General features: G+C 44.3%; 1 protein-coding gene across 2 annotated transcripts in view; it reads right to left on the bottom strand.

The window, feature by feature from the left end:
• The window catches only part of NEGR1 (neuronal growth regulator 1), a 288761-nt gene that overhangs the window by 47183 nt on the left and 226311 nt on the right, over positions 1 to 15267 (bottom strand). For both annotated transcript variants that reach the window (XM_074905980.1, XM_074905981.1), the window contains exons 5-6: positions 14394 to 14514; positions 8989 to 9140 (exon numbers count right to left, since the gene is read on the bottom strand). In XM_074905980.1, the coding sequence (XP_074762081.1) occupies positions 8989 to 9140; positions 14394 to 14514 (273 nt within the window). The remainder of the gene's footprint in view (positions 1 to 8988; positions 9141 to 14393; positions 14515 to 15267) is intronic.

The raw sequence follows: 15267 nt of genomic DNA, 5'->3' as shown, positions 1-15267 counted from the left end.
CTACTTACGTGATTATTTAGTGTTTATAGCGTGGGTTCACTGCAAGACCTCTCATTTTTAAATCTCTGAATCTATTTTTACCTTTCTTTTAGCCAAAAAACCCCACTTTTTTTTTTCTTTCTAATCTTCAGTTCACAAACTGTTCAGATGCTCAGGAACACGTAGCACCTCTCAGGGAAATGTAAACAGAAGCTGTGGAGATCGCCTCTGTCTTTTTTTTTGCTAATCTCCAAATTAGGGACACTTGACACAATAGAAGCACACATGATTTTCAGATAAACATTACTTGGTTTCAAGAAAACGCTTTTGTTAAATAACCTAGAATTGATTTGGTAAAGTATTTCAGTTAAGCATTTTCCAACCCACTGGACTTATCTGCTTAAATACTGAAGTCTTGGGTTTTAAATCCATTCTGTGATCTTCATGAAAATTCTTGATATCCTTGATCAATAGCTGATTCCTTTTGAAAGCTCCATGAGCTTCGGTCTCAGCAGTTTGTTATGAAAATAAGTTCTACACTTAATATTTTAACGAAGAAGTGCTTTGCATTAAGTTTAAATTTTGCTACTGAGCAGTGTAAGTGAAAGATCTCTTGGGCTTGTTTTATGACAAAACCATCCTAATACACCTTCTCTAGACTAGCCAATATTTCAATAAGCTGCTTTTTCCTTTAGAACATGGACAGGAATAATTTAATTAATCTCTTGACATGGGAATTTTTTTGTGCTTTGTTTTTTACCTTTCCTTTATGAACCTCCTCCTCCTTTCTGCAATGTTTTTGGGGCCAAGGCTGAAGCTTGTGTTCCAGATTGAGTGGTAATACACATTTATATCATTACGTTATACCCCTTCTAGCCCTCATCCCAGTTGTTATGCATGGTATTCTTTGGATTTCCATTTTTTTTCTGAAAAGTTATTTTACTTCAAGATTTTCGATCCCCTGACAAGAAATACAAATCCAAGCAGAGCTCTGACTGTCGGTGCTCCTCGCCTTGGTTGGGACACGGGCAGCCGCTGCCTTCAGCAGAGAGCTGTAAATAAGTTCCACAGATGACCTTGAATGTTTTAATCATCATTAACTGATACCTAAGATGAACATTTAGACATGCTTCAACCTCCCTGATTTTTTCCGGTTCAGTAAGAACATGTGCCTATGGTTATCATCGCGCATTTTGAGAATATAAACACAAATTTAACAAAATGTAACATAAAGGCAACTTCTGTAAGGATCCATAGCAAAGATCACGGTCTTGTTTTTTTATTTTTGTTTGGGTTTTTGTTCGTTTTTTCACCACCCCCACCCCCCACCCCCAGATACACTCTCAGGCTTTTAAAGTTTCCTCTAAATATCAAAGAGAAGCACGTGCTATTGGCCTTGCTCAGACAGGTTATTTCTCCCTCATCCCACCTCAGTCACTTATTGTCAGATAATTCAGAAAAAAAAAGCTCAAACTGGAAAATGGATTGAGAGGAAATTTCTCCTTAACTCTCAGTAATTGTCACCTGGAGCAGCAGTTGGCATCCATGTGGAAGGGTCTCAAACCCAACATCAAACAGAATTATCATGACTTACATAAATGGAGGATTCGGCCATTTATCTGGTTCTGTATGAATATATGAATTCAAGTTTTTAATTCTGCTGGGTTCCTCGTCTCAGTAATATCTTATGAAATTAGTTCCTCAGGTGTAGTTGTGATGTAAAGAAAACTGTTTCACTTGTGTGCTGTTCAGCTGCATTGTACGTCTGTATTTCACCCTGTGCGAGAACAGGGAGAGAAGAAAGGTTTTTGCCTTGCCCATGAATCCCATGGGGATGGCTGAAAGTTTTCAGAGAGTTGTTTTCCGTTGGGAACACAATCACTCAATTAAAACATCCTGGGTGAATACTTTGATCTTTGAGAAAGGTCCACAAGGAACTGAGTCCCAGATTTATAACCCTGCTTCTCCAATTCCCTGAGTTTCAACACACTGATCAGGAGCTGGGTGCCCACCCCAGTCTCCATCTCCAGGACAGGTCCTTTCTGTGATGGATCACCTCTCCTGCAGCAGCTGGTCCTATTAGGCCAACTTGGACACGGTGAGCAAAGCCAAGGACTTCGACCAGAAACCGCGTCAGTGAAAACAGAGCACACACAGAGGGGGAAAAAAAGCAAAATCACCTTCAGTCAGTAACGGAATAGGTACACCACAGCTTTGAGATGGGACAACGCATCACACAAAGACCTGGCTTGGTTTTATAAAGGGGACACCATGAAACCCTTCGGGTGCAGACCAGGATGCCCCTTGTAGCTGGTAAGAGGTCATATGAAAGCATGATGGGTCAGACATGCGACCACCCCTTTACAAATGGTTTGGAAGTTCCCAGAATGGATTTCCAATCTGTTCCCTGTCCATCGACTCTCCTGAGACGTGGAGGAAGGGACCTTCCCCGTGCGCTCAGCAGGAGCTGGATGAGCAGATCCGAGCAGTGGCGGCACCTCCGGGGGCAGGATGAGAAGGGACAAACCCAATGAAAAATTATGTCTGTGGCACCGGTTCTCTGCACAGTGATGTCTACAGGAGACTTTGGGCTTGATTCAAACCGTATTAAATCAATAAATGTCTTTTGACTGACTGCAGCAGTCTTTGAATAGGCTCCTAATGAGTACAGGAATTTTCATTTAAATTTTTATATGCATATAGATATATCTATACACATTATATTTTTTTTTTTTTAGTGCAGACCAGACTGCCTGGCTGAGACATAACCCAGCACTATGCAAATTGAAGTTTGATTTGCTTTGCAGACTGGTATCTGGGAGAGAGAATAGTAAAATCTTTCTTAGATAATTGGACAACAGCTGAAACTGTGGACCCAAAGGGAATTTCCCTGGAGAGTACATTTCTTTCTAGAAATGTCAAATTTGGTAGTCCAGGCAAAGCTATTGAGCTAAAACTTATCAGAAACCTGTCACACATCCAAATACACTAAAATACGATTCCTCAGTCAATAAAATGAAAGTGCTGAGTCGATGATAGCACCGAATCATATGAACAGACGATGACCCAAGCAGTCTTTACAAGGTAACGAAGAGCTGTGTAAATTACTGATCGTAAGGACCACCTGCAGCAGCACCAGCCTTGCAAGGCCTGCGTGCAGCCTGGGCAATAGGGGAAAACTCCCATGGGAGGTCCCGAGGTCAGTGCCCCGGTGAGGGGAACACACCCAGCGGTGCAGCTCAAACCTCGTCTGTGCCAGGAGAGCTTTGTTCCAGGCGGAACAACCACTGCACATCTTGAAGGAGGTCTCGGGCTGCAAGAGCGAGTGACCGACCCGAGCAGTGCAGTCCCTGCCACCGAGTCCCTGCAGCGCAGCTGCACTGCACGGCCCCTTCGTTCTAAATATGGCTCTGGGGAGTATAAGCTTAAGAAGTTCCCATCCCAGCTCCTGGATATGTTCGGCGGGGAAAAAAAAAAGAAAAAATGAAAAATGATAAGAAGAAAAAAAAAAGAAAAAGAAATGAAAGTTTGCTAAAGCTGGAGGAGTAAGTGCAGACAGAAACCTTTAAGGTTTAAGAAGAGTCGCTTCAGGAATACGACTGCTGCTCAGGCATCAGACAACATTAAAGCGCCATTGCCGAAGGGTGGTGGAAGGTGCCTGTCCTAGCAGCGAGCCGGCTTGGCCACCCCGTCACCACTATGATCAACGACGGTAAATACACGTCTCATTGCGACAGGAAGTATCTCACTTTGGAACATTCCCTTGCCCATTTCAGAAGAAGCTTTTAGGAACTTGGAGATTATTTTGCCGTGGCACTGCCCTTCCCTCCCTCTGCCCAGCCATTGTTTCTTCTCACTTCTGTGAAACCCCGCTCTCTCTTCTTCCCATGGTGACTACGACGGGTGGAAAGAGGCTTCAGCTGCTGTAGGAAGATGTTTGGTTTAAATACGAAGGAAAAGTGACTAATGCATGAAAGAAGAGTCTATAAAATGGCTGCGATGGTGGAGGGTCGCTATGAATCAAGAGGAGCAAATCCAACAACTGCCAGGCATGGTGACCAGCATCGTGAGCGTGCCCTCAGTTGGACAGCCGAGGTGATCTCCGAAGTGCCCTTAAGCCTGGCTTTTCTTGGATTTTCATGACTTGGCACAGCAGCAGGCCCTGCTAGGGAATTACCACAGAAAATGGTTGCCTGTCCCCTTATTTAGAAGATGCGTCATAGCAAAGCCACTACACCACTCTGCGGACACCCTCAACACCTCCGAGTCTTTGACATTCCACAACTATACGTGGTGCCACTGAGGACGTTACGTGCAATTTACAATGAGTTAATTTAAAATTTTGGAAGAATATTATTTTTTTTTCAGTTATGAAACCCAATGTATTAAAAATATTAATACAGCAGTTTAATTAGGAAACTTTGTGTAGGAACCAGGACACAATGCAATCAACACGTATAAATTGAGGGCACGGTCTGGTGCTTCCTGGCATGTAGAAATGTTTGAGACAAGCTTATAAGCATGTTGCACTCACCATAAGTTCACAGTTGGATGCTTATTCAATAAAGTAGTTCTGTTTAGCCGCAGCTATTAAATTAGCACAGAAAATACTACCACATCTCTCACACACCTTGCTATGGTTCCTTCTCCTTCCAAATGTCACTACTGACCTTTTACGCAGCTCTTCACCATTATTTATGGTTTTGAATAGTTACTGATAATATGTCTAAGATTTCTGTATAAACCTGAACAGCAGTAACACCTGTGGATGAGATAACCAACCATTTAAAGGAAATAATTTCTTTGGCAGCTGTTAGTAATGGACACGGATGCTTCCTCTGTGCTGCAAGTTTTCTGAAGAAAGGTATCACTTACCAGACAAGTTATTTATAACATTCCTACAAATAGTAGGGCACGTATAGGAGATGCTCTTTAAAAAATAAAAATAATACCTTTACTTAAGAATAATCACAAACATATCTACTAGAGGAGCAATGATTACTTTCACCTTCTGCGAGGTGACGGCTTACATCAATCCAGGCTTTTGTGGATGACGTATCTCCAGGGGACACACAGCGATCACACGTGTAGCAGTGAATTTAATGCCTCTGTGAACACTCTCTTAAGTAGGTTTATAGTTTTTGTAGATATATAGATTAAATCTACGTGCAGATTAAACATGCAGGATTCCAACAGCTGCTCAGTTTTCTGCCCTAATTTAAGCGCTCAGGCAGAGGAGATGAGGACGGTCATGCCTGTTGGGCTTGCAGAGGCGTGGGGTTGGCGTTGCGCCCCTGACCGAGCCAGGATACTGAAACGATTCACCCCACAACCTGACATACAGAACGTGGATCTCCAGCTCCGTGGCGCAGAGCTGAGCCCTGTGCCTGGCCCAGCATCTCCAGCAGCGACTCAAGAGCTTGCGGTGGCAGCATCTCAAAACCAGCTCCACCTTCCTCCTCATCGATGGATGGTAGGAAGAACCTTCTGCCACGACTCAGCTTTGATAAGAGAAAGTAAGAAATGCCCTACCAGCTGTGTCTGCTGGCCAGGAGAGTGCAAGGGCAGGAGCCATCTCGGGAAGGCCGCTGCTGCTTTAGCAGCAATAGAGACCCTCAGTTTTCGCTGCCTGAGTAAAACGGTTGCATAAACCTACCTCGGCACCAGTGGTTAATGACAATTCCCTCCCCTCGCGATGGCCTTGCAAATTTGTTTGTAGGAAAATGCCTTTTGTCTTGAGTTAAGATTGTGCTAATTTAAAAGCAAAATCCGCTTAATTAAAAAAAGGGCTATTCCGCTCCCCGTTGGCTCCTCAGCCCTGTAGATGGAACCTTTTACCCTGGGCACATACCGGAATGTCTCATCTCCTGGGTTTAATGAATCAGCAAACCCATGCTTTATTTACAGGAAAGGACCACATTCCTCTTCTTCTTAAGTACCAGAAATTCTGAGAAAAGCCAGCGCAGACTGTGCTAAGCATCGGATCAATTAGGCCCATAGATGGCAGGATGGGACTGTCCAACAGACACTCCTCATGTCGGTGCTCTGGGGGGGATCATGTACTTCATACGATTACCCACAAAAACCAACACATTTGGATGATACAGAGGACTTAGCCATGAATAATTAGCAAATTGCCATTCATTATTAATTTCTTGGAACCACTGCTTCTCTGTATTTTTCCCGCAAGGCTCAGTCCTTCTATTTTACAGCTGCTGAATTTATTATTAATAGCTAGATCTTAGACATGGCCAACAAGTCTTCAGTTAGGGGTATGATAAATTTTGTTATGTTTGAGGTCTCTGGGATGTGCATAACTCCTCAGAGGGGAAGTTCTTCTGCAAACCAATCTGGGTATCTGTCCCCGGGACAGAAGTGGTACTGGGTGACCTTCTGCCGGGTGTCCCCAGCTCACGGCTGCGGCGGGGGTGTCCTCTGGCTGTGGGTGATACCCCAGTTCTCCTCCTGCCCCATCCACCCCGCGGGCACCACTCCATTAATCTACCGTCTCCTTTGTTCAGGCCGCGTCACAGCCACGAAAAGTCAGCTTTGTCCTGACGTCCCTCTTCCCACTTTATGACTTTCTATTAGCTCAAGGTTGCCTTTACGGATCACAGAAAGCCAGAGCCCTCTCTGTAGAAGAAATAATCCTTTCTCTGGTATCTTTGAGTTTTATATCTGCATAGGATGCAGACACCAGTAACTAAGAATACGCTTGGCTCTGTCCCCGAGAAAGGCTCCCAGCTGTGCGTGGCTATGATGTCATTGATATATTATACAGGGATGTACAAAGAAAAAAAAAATAGAGATTTTTCAAACTCTGCTATACAAATTTCTCTTTCAAAAAACCCCCAACTAACAGCAGACAGAAACAGCCAATTAGCAATTACTCAGCGCTATTGGGCAAGGTGCCAGCACGTAACAGGGGAGGTGTGCAGGCATCCACGCTCCGGCTTTGACGTGCTCCCGCTGTAGCTGCACGTTGTGGCAGCGTTTTGATAAAACCCTGCCGTGTGTTTGGGCCCCCACTGTGGGTCCGGGGGCAGCGGGGGGTGCGCTGGGGCTCCCAAACCGCGGCCATCACTGGCACCTGCCCTAACGATGCTCTTCCAAACCCTCTGCATCTCAGGCTGTATTGCGCCAATGCGATTAAAATTAGAACACGTGCTGAAATAAGATATCACCATCTAATTTTTAGTATTTGTCAAGGAACATGATGATCAAATTATACTTAACCCTACACTTGACCATCGAATGCTGCAACCAACCATTAACTGCTAAAGCCTCTCTCTCACATACCTGGACCAGCACATATGTTCAGTTATCGTTGCCAACAAATGTACATAAAGTTTCACGAGAGCAAATTCTCTCTGAAGGATTAAGGATCCATACTTAATAAGTTGCTACCCTGTAATTTGATTTTTTAATTCATTATTATTTTTTTTTAAAAAGTGATACACTTGCTAGATAACATTAACGCAAGCTATGAGCAAGGAAAATCTTCACCAAACGATCTTCATTCCCAACCGAAATCTAGATCCCCACCTTTTGGAAACCTCTCCTTGTTTTGACTAGATTCAAAAAAATCATAGTGTAAGACATTTCATCTTGGTCTGTCAGTCAAACCTCTGAGCTAGTATCATCCCCATATTTCATTCTGTGAAGTCAGGATCAGACCCAGATTTCAGTATTTTCTCTCAGACTGTTCTGCTTCACACATCCCATCTCTTTCATGATGGAGAATATCTATTTTTATGACTTGTAACGATGTACTTGGTACTTATATGACATGTTCAACCTCTGTATCTCAAAGCGGGTTTTAAGGGTGGCTACATGGTACCTCAACAATTTAAAACTGATAAAAACCTGGCAGCAACTAAGAGACAGATTCAGCTCTGCTCAGTTCAAAATTAAACGAAACTTTCATTTTACCTTCTCTGAATTGCAAATACACCAAATAGTATCTGCTTCTTGCATAATATTCCTTTTGTTTTCACTTCTTGCATTTTCCATTTTAAGTATAATGTTGTTTTCACTCTATTAATGATTTCTCAGCTATTAAGTAAAATAGCAGCAAAGGCTTCACACTATTTTCTCCTTATTACATATCTTCTGCAGTAATTTAGAATATTCTGACAATAAATATCTTCGGAAGTATATTCAGAAGGAAGTTTCATGGCTACAAGGCAATAACTCTAGGATTTGAGCAACTGAATATCGACATTTCCACTCAGGAAGGAATATCTTTATGTAGAGAAAAGCACGTAGGATATATTCTAAGTTTTGTCTTTCAGTTTTATCACTATTAGAACAGATTAGCACGGAAGTTCAACTACGAATATCTTCAGATGCCACTAACAGATGGCTAGATATTCAACAAATGTGAAATACTACAAATCTACAGATAAAAATATCTTCCAAGCAAGACATTTGAGACCTATTTTAGGTAACCTTCATGCTAAAAATCTCAATGCTTTGTTTTGCCCATTACAACATTTATTGCATTTTTCAAAAGATTTAAGTCCTCCGTGACCTCTCCGTAGCAGAGGTCAACAACCAACAAACCGACCTGTGAGCAGGGCTCTGGCACACCCCAGTTATTCAGCTCAGCGTATTTCCTGAAACTACCTGAAAAAGTTTTAAACTTTATTTACAGTGGTACCTTGGTGATCTGTTATTTCTATTCGGAGCAGAAAGATTATGTCATGCTAATTTTGTCTCTATACCATGGCGGCGGATTGGGTTTAGTTGTGGTGGGTTGGTTTTTTTTTTTTTTGCGGATTCATCAATACCCCCAAAACATGCCATCGCTTTCAGAACAGAAACCCTTCTGCAGCACAGAATAAATAACCAGGTGCTTTATCTCCCAGGACTGAGGAACGCAACGGTATTCATATGCCTTGTGAAGAAACCAGGGGGGGAAAAAAGCACGCTACTGTTTTTTTTGGCTTTTGAATCCATGTATGTGGAAACAACCATGAACATTTGCCACATGTCCACGTTACTTACGGTTGAGAGGCAGGCTGGCATTGGTCGTCCCTAGCTTGTTGGCAGCGACACATGTATAGTTGCCAAAATGCTCTTCTGTCACATTGGTAACAGTAAGAAGTGATCTTGTACTATAATTTTTAATAGTAATTCCTTGTTGACCATTGATCAGTCTAGAAAGCAAAAAGAAAATTTCTGTAACTCATATGCCCTAAGCAATAATTATTTTTTTTTTTTTCTTTTTTTACAAACATAACTGGTAAAAGAGGAAGCTGTTTGCAAGCTGCCGAGGTAGTCCATCAAGCAAAATTATCATAGTGGCAGATCAGAGAGGCCATGGGCAACAGTGGAGCTGTGGGGTGTTGAGGGGAACGGGTTCTGCCTGCGTGGCCTCGTCGAGAGAAAAAGACTGAGACCCATGGCCCTGCCTGCCTGGCCGTAGGGTGGGATATAAATTCTCACGTGTAAAGCTTAGATTTTAAATTTGGCAAACCTAAAGATTTAAATACCCTATTTGGGGCAGAAAAGTATTATGGTAAGTCTTTCAGACAGTGTTTTGTCAGACTCTGGAGACTGCCCGTGTCCTTACACACCTCCAGCTGATGGCAGATGAGGATTAGGCAGCCAGAAATGTGACTGCGTAGGATTGAGACCACAGTCGATTTTACAAGCCTCTACAGCTACAAATTAGACTCGCAATTAGGGAAGATGTGCTACAGCAGCACCGCACCCTGAGACAGCAATCCGAACAGAATCCAGGTGATGGAACGTAGGAAAAAATAAAGCAGGGTTCCTTTCACCCGGCTCTGTTTCCCTGACTTTGAGCTTCCCACCCCGAATTTCATAGGAACCAGCAGGTTTTCCGATGTTGCTCCCAAAGCTGTGTCAGAAGCACCGCTGCTGCACCGGGGCAAAGAGCTGATCGATTTAAATGTCGCTGTTGTAGCTAAACCACATCTGATCTAACAAGGATATTATTAAAATACAGCTACAGTTGATTACTCATAATTCCTTATATTTCACATGAGGAGCGGAGTTCCAGATTAAGTACACAATTTTTGTTTGATATATTGAAAGATATAATCATACATCCTGGGACTGAACGCGATCTTTTAGCATTCTGTCTAAAAACATTTCAAGTCTATCATTAATTGCAATTCTGCACATTGTGGATTGAATACTTCTCATCGCTACACGAGTGCCTCTGCTCTCATTTGATCTCTCGATGCTGCGGCACGTGCAGGGAGTTTCTCTTCCCCGTGCAGTTTGTTGCTGTAAAGGACTCAGATCTGCTCTGTGCAGCCCATTGTTGGGGAAAGGACATAGCGCATCCCATAGACACACACGGTTTTACCAGAAATGTAAAAAAAATGGGATTGAAACACCAGTTTGGGGTGAACGCTGCAGGTAGAAGGTTCACCTTTTCTCCAGACTTGCGCAAGGCAGAAGTTTGTCCTTTCAATTTACGCACACGCTTCTGCACGTGGATGTTCTCCTTCTAAAACCACCCGGGTCTGTCCCTCCTCTTTCTGCCTCTGCTGCAGAAAACCCCAGGGGCGTCCTTCACCCCAAACCCCCACGCCCTGCTGCGGTGCTCCCCTGCCCGCGCGCCGCGGCTCGGAACCAGGGATGACGCTCGGGGAGGCTCAGCAGCTCGGCCCCGGCACTCGCTCCAGCCCCAGGCCAGACGCTTTCCTCGAGCTGTCCCCACGGCCACCATCCCTTCCCGCTGGGATGAGCCCCCCGGGCCCTCTCCTGCCCCCCTCCCAGGCTCCACTTCCACCAACGGTTATTCCTACCAGCTGTTTCAAGTCACCTCCACCCTTCTGGCCCATAGCTGCAGTCTGACCCGCAGCATCTCTTTTTTACAGTTGTAAGGTTGAACTCTTTTTTTTTTTTTTGGTCTAGAAAACAACGGTGCATTGGGATTTCTGCTGTCCCCATGCCCCATCAGAGGTGACATTCATATTAAAAAATTAACTGCGTCTGCCTGATGTGACCTGCTGCCTTCCCTAAGCCATCGGAAGGATGAGAACCAGGGGTGCCGGCTCAGACCCCTTCCCTCCTCCTCTCCCCCTGCTCCTGCCAGTGCAGCTCGGGCAGCGTCACCTTCCCACCATGTCCCTGCTGGGAACTGGCTGACACTGGGGGGCCAGAACTGGAAGTGGAGTAAACGGAATGGGATAGATGTGCATATCAATAAGCCATGTAATTAACGGACCGAGGAGTCGGCATTAGTTAGCATAAACTCAGCAGTTTTGAGGATCTCCATTTGCAGTTGTAAGAACCAGATGCTTTTACTTTTAAATTAATTACTCCCGTGTGCTGCTCTGCGTAGCTTATTGACTGAACACAGCGTTTATTCCTCGTCTGGGTTTTACCAAGTTACTTCTCAGGCTGGAACGGCGTTTTAACTTGTGTGCAGCCACCCTACATGCTTCCTCACCCAACTGCTTTGTACCACTAGTTATAAAAGGCGGAGTGATCTCCTTTTTATTCCAGAGATTACACCTATGCATCCAAAGAAGATCATGCATCAGTGCCAGCCCCCGGGGGTACCTACCCTGGGTTTCATATTTGAATACCTTCATGTTATTATAATATATTAAGCCATTATAATGAGTTCTGTTGTTTCAAATGTAAGTCCTGTTTGCTTCGTCAAGGATATGGGAATTAATATTTTTAGATGGGTGACTTTTGGGCTTCTTCCCTGTGGCTGTTTAACGTCTGGGGTCTAATTTCTGGGTAACCCTGCAACAGAACATACTTGAGCAGTTGGGAATTTCAGAAGCTGGGAGTCAGCGCCGTGAAGCCACTCTCCTCTCCATAGGGAATCCTCCTTCAGTTCTAGAAGCCACAGGCTTTTATAATTTTAAGATGCTTTTACTAACTTTTCCCCCAAATATCCAGTCCCTTTCCCAGGCCGCTCCACCCTCTCGGCTCGGGGTACCCTCCGCTCAGGGTCCGCACAGCTCCCGCGTGGAGTTCAAGACACTGCTTTTGACAAGACAAATACTCCAAAACCTGCCTGTGAGAGCTCTCCTCACCCTTCCTCAGCTACAAAAGGTGAGCAGAGGTGTCCGGCCCCAGGAACCCACACAACCCCTCATGGGCTGCAGCTCTCGGGGCTTTGGGCTCCTCACCTTGCCCTTGGCCCGGGCAGGAAAAACTGCAAAACACGCTCACGCACCAGCACTCACAGAACAGCAACTCCTGTGAGCTCGGTGATGAGGCAGAATTAGCCCTGCAAGCTCTCTGCCTCGAAGACTGGTCGTTTTAACTGGATGTAGTCTGCAAGTGCATTTATGTTTAATTTTAATGGCTATTTTATGATGAGATGATCCCCGGAGTCTGGAAACTGTGGGTTTGGATTTACATTAATCTAAGTAACAACAATACAGTTTACAGACCCAAAAGGCTTGTTTCAGACACTGAACGTATAGTTAGTGTTTCAGATCTAACTCCCACTGTTCATTTATTCAAGAATTCATCCAGATCTACAAAAAAAGAGAGGTCCCAATCCAAGAATAACTGAAGAAAATGAGATTCTCTGTATTCTATTAGCAGAAAATATAGCAGGGTGTGCAATCCCAGTATATAAATTTAGTCTTGCACTATATCTGCAAATTATCTGCAGGATAACGTACATGGTACTCTGAACTACATTAGAAAGTTGACTCTTCTCAAGTTTTGCATTAAAACAACAACTGAGCTATCCAAAGCTCATTCTGTGCTGGCTTTCCATCATCTGGAGGTAAAAAGGTAACACTGAAGGAGAAAAAAAAAAAACAGCTCTGTGTCTTTTTCTCTTTCCTGCACGTGGTGGAGGTTCAGAGATGCCCAGTACCTTTGTAGTCACATATGTGTAGCATAAGTCAACAACAGTTTAGTAAAAAAGGATGGACCATTAGATTTAACCCAATATTTGAGCAGTAAGGCACAACAGGACAGCACATTTCTCGCTGATTATAGCGAGGCTCAGGTGATAACACCAACAGCAACAGAAAGCAGGAGGCCCAACTCGGGCATCCCAAAATGCTCTTCTTGGTCTTTCTTGCTGCTACCACGGCACTGAGCGCGCTCACGAAAGGAATTGGTCAGTGCCATAAAGAGAAAGGTGATTATGGCGCTGGGAATGGCTATTTGAGTTCAGAGCACTAAAACCTGCGCTGCGATACTTCCTACGTAAAGTCTCTCCTGAGCCTCCCCCAGCGTGCGGACGCATCTTGGAAAGAGGATGCAGATGAATTTTGCCAACAGAAGAAAAATGTTTACTGTTATATATAGTAAAGATCGATTATATTGTTTTAGAGCCTGCTTTAGGATACGGTTGAAGTGCAATAGTTATGACTGCTCTGAAAACTCACGAAGGAAGATGAGCCGCTAATGCTCCTGGAGGGGAGCAGCTGGCCAGTGAGAAATGAGCTGACAGATGGCTTTCTGTGAAAAACGGTCATTAATATTCTCATGTCAACGCTCAGGTTTAATGGGATGTTCAAGCTGAGAAACCCAGCACTTGGAAGCCAGGAAATTCCAGAAGCTAGAAGGTGCATACGGACAGTCACTTACAAGGGACAATATCCATTTGCTTTTTGCACCAACAAAAACAAGCTCTTATATAAGCTAAGAGCTGTAAAACAAACTTCCTATTCAAAAAGAAAAATATCTACCCATTTAATGAGCTGATTTTTTAAGACAAAGATGACTCTACAGAGATGCCTGTTATTACACAGCACCAACGACCTGAAATTGAAGCTGACTGTAAAGAAAACCAGAGCACACGGTCAGCTCTTGGCGTTTGGGCGGGGCGCTCCCCTGAACCCCTCTTGGAGGCTGCGATGGGCAGCAGCTCTGCTCATCTCTGTGGACAATGAACCCGTGGCCCAGACCATTATCAGCACAAGTGGGTGAAAATTTATATGCCTTAAGGTTTGCTTGAAAGTCTTGTTTGTGAAACCACCTTTCCACTCCCAAAACCCTCAGCGGGAAACCTATGAAGATGAATTAAGGAAAAAAAATAATCCTTTTAGTAGACCTTTCAGTGCCTTTCTGGCTATTATACTTAAAAGCGGTAATTACCAAAGCACATTTAAATGTTAGACTCATTATTGCGATAATCACTGTCACAGCCCGGCCACGGACCGCCTGCTTCCACCTCATTTGCTTCCACCTCATTTTTGAGCAGAAACTACGACTGCAAGGCAACCGAGAAACTCCCCCAAAAGCCAAGCAACATGGCTGTTGGTAGCCGACACCTCCGAGCACCCACTGTTTAAAGCTCGGCATTAATTTCAGGACAGCCCGCTGGATTTGTCACCATGGGGGACAAAGCCAGCCTGGCGGACTCCTCTCTCTTCCACCCTGGTCCCCACGGGCAGGCAGCATCCCCAGCAGCACGAGGGGGTCGGCGAGCACCGGCTACTTACTTCCTCTCTCCTTTGTACCACTCAAAGACCGGGGCAGGAACTCCTGCACCTTCGCACCGTATCAGTCCGTTCCCTCCAAGCACCACACCGCTGGATTTAAGTTCCTGAATTGTGGGGGCAACTGAAAAAAAAGAATTGTAAAATGGATATTTGCATCTAGATACGCAGATTGTTTAACGCCGCTTCTCCTCAGCACGCTTTACGTTACTCTCAGCCTGGCGCATGTTTTCCAGCTTGATTCACATTCAATCACGTTTTCTTCCAGCAGTGTAAAAATTATCCCACACAGCAGATTCTGATATATATTCTGTGTATCTGGTGTAAAAAAACACAACTGAGACATGAAGAGATATCAATCCCATACTGAAAAAAGCTGTTTTTCCAACTCAGTTACTCAACATAACGTGTAACTATTTATAAGCATTAGCGTTGTACAAGATGTATTTAAAACCTGAGAATCAGAGAAAAACACATGAAGCCCCAACACCGGTGCTGGTTGAGAGGCTGCGGGGTCCTGCGGGGCTCGGCAGGGAGGACCCCCTCAGCTGGGGAGGGGTACGGCTGCACCCAGGGTGCAAGGTCCAATGCAAAGATGGGGCCACCACCACTTATCTTCTGCATCGTGTCTTCTGCAAATGCCCCGTAAACCCCACAGGCTTAGGTGGCCTTTCAGATCTCATTTTGCATATTAAAAGAACAAACTTACCTTCACAATTATGAGCCAACTGTAAATACCATGTATCAACATGACTTTTCTGGTATTACATTGGATACGGATTTGTTTCAGTAAAAGTATTTTGTCTTTTTTAAACAGTAACCATTGTAAACAGCAATCGACGTTTTAAGCTTAGAACTACAGGTACAAATAAAGATA

This window comes from Athene noctua, chromosome 5 (genome assembly GCF_965140245.1).
Source record: "Athene noctua chromosome 5, bAthNoc1.hap1.1, whole genome shotgun sequence".
Classification (NCBI taxonomy): Eukaryota; Metazoa; Chordata; class Aves; order Strigiformes; family Strigidae; genus Athene; species Athene noctua.
Note: the sequence above shows the minus strand (reverse complement) of the source record. Positions and strands in the feature narration are given on the sequence as shown.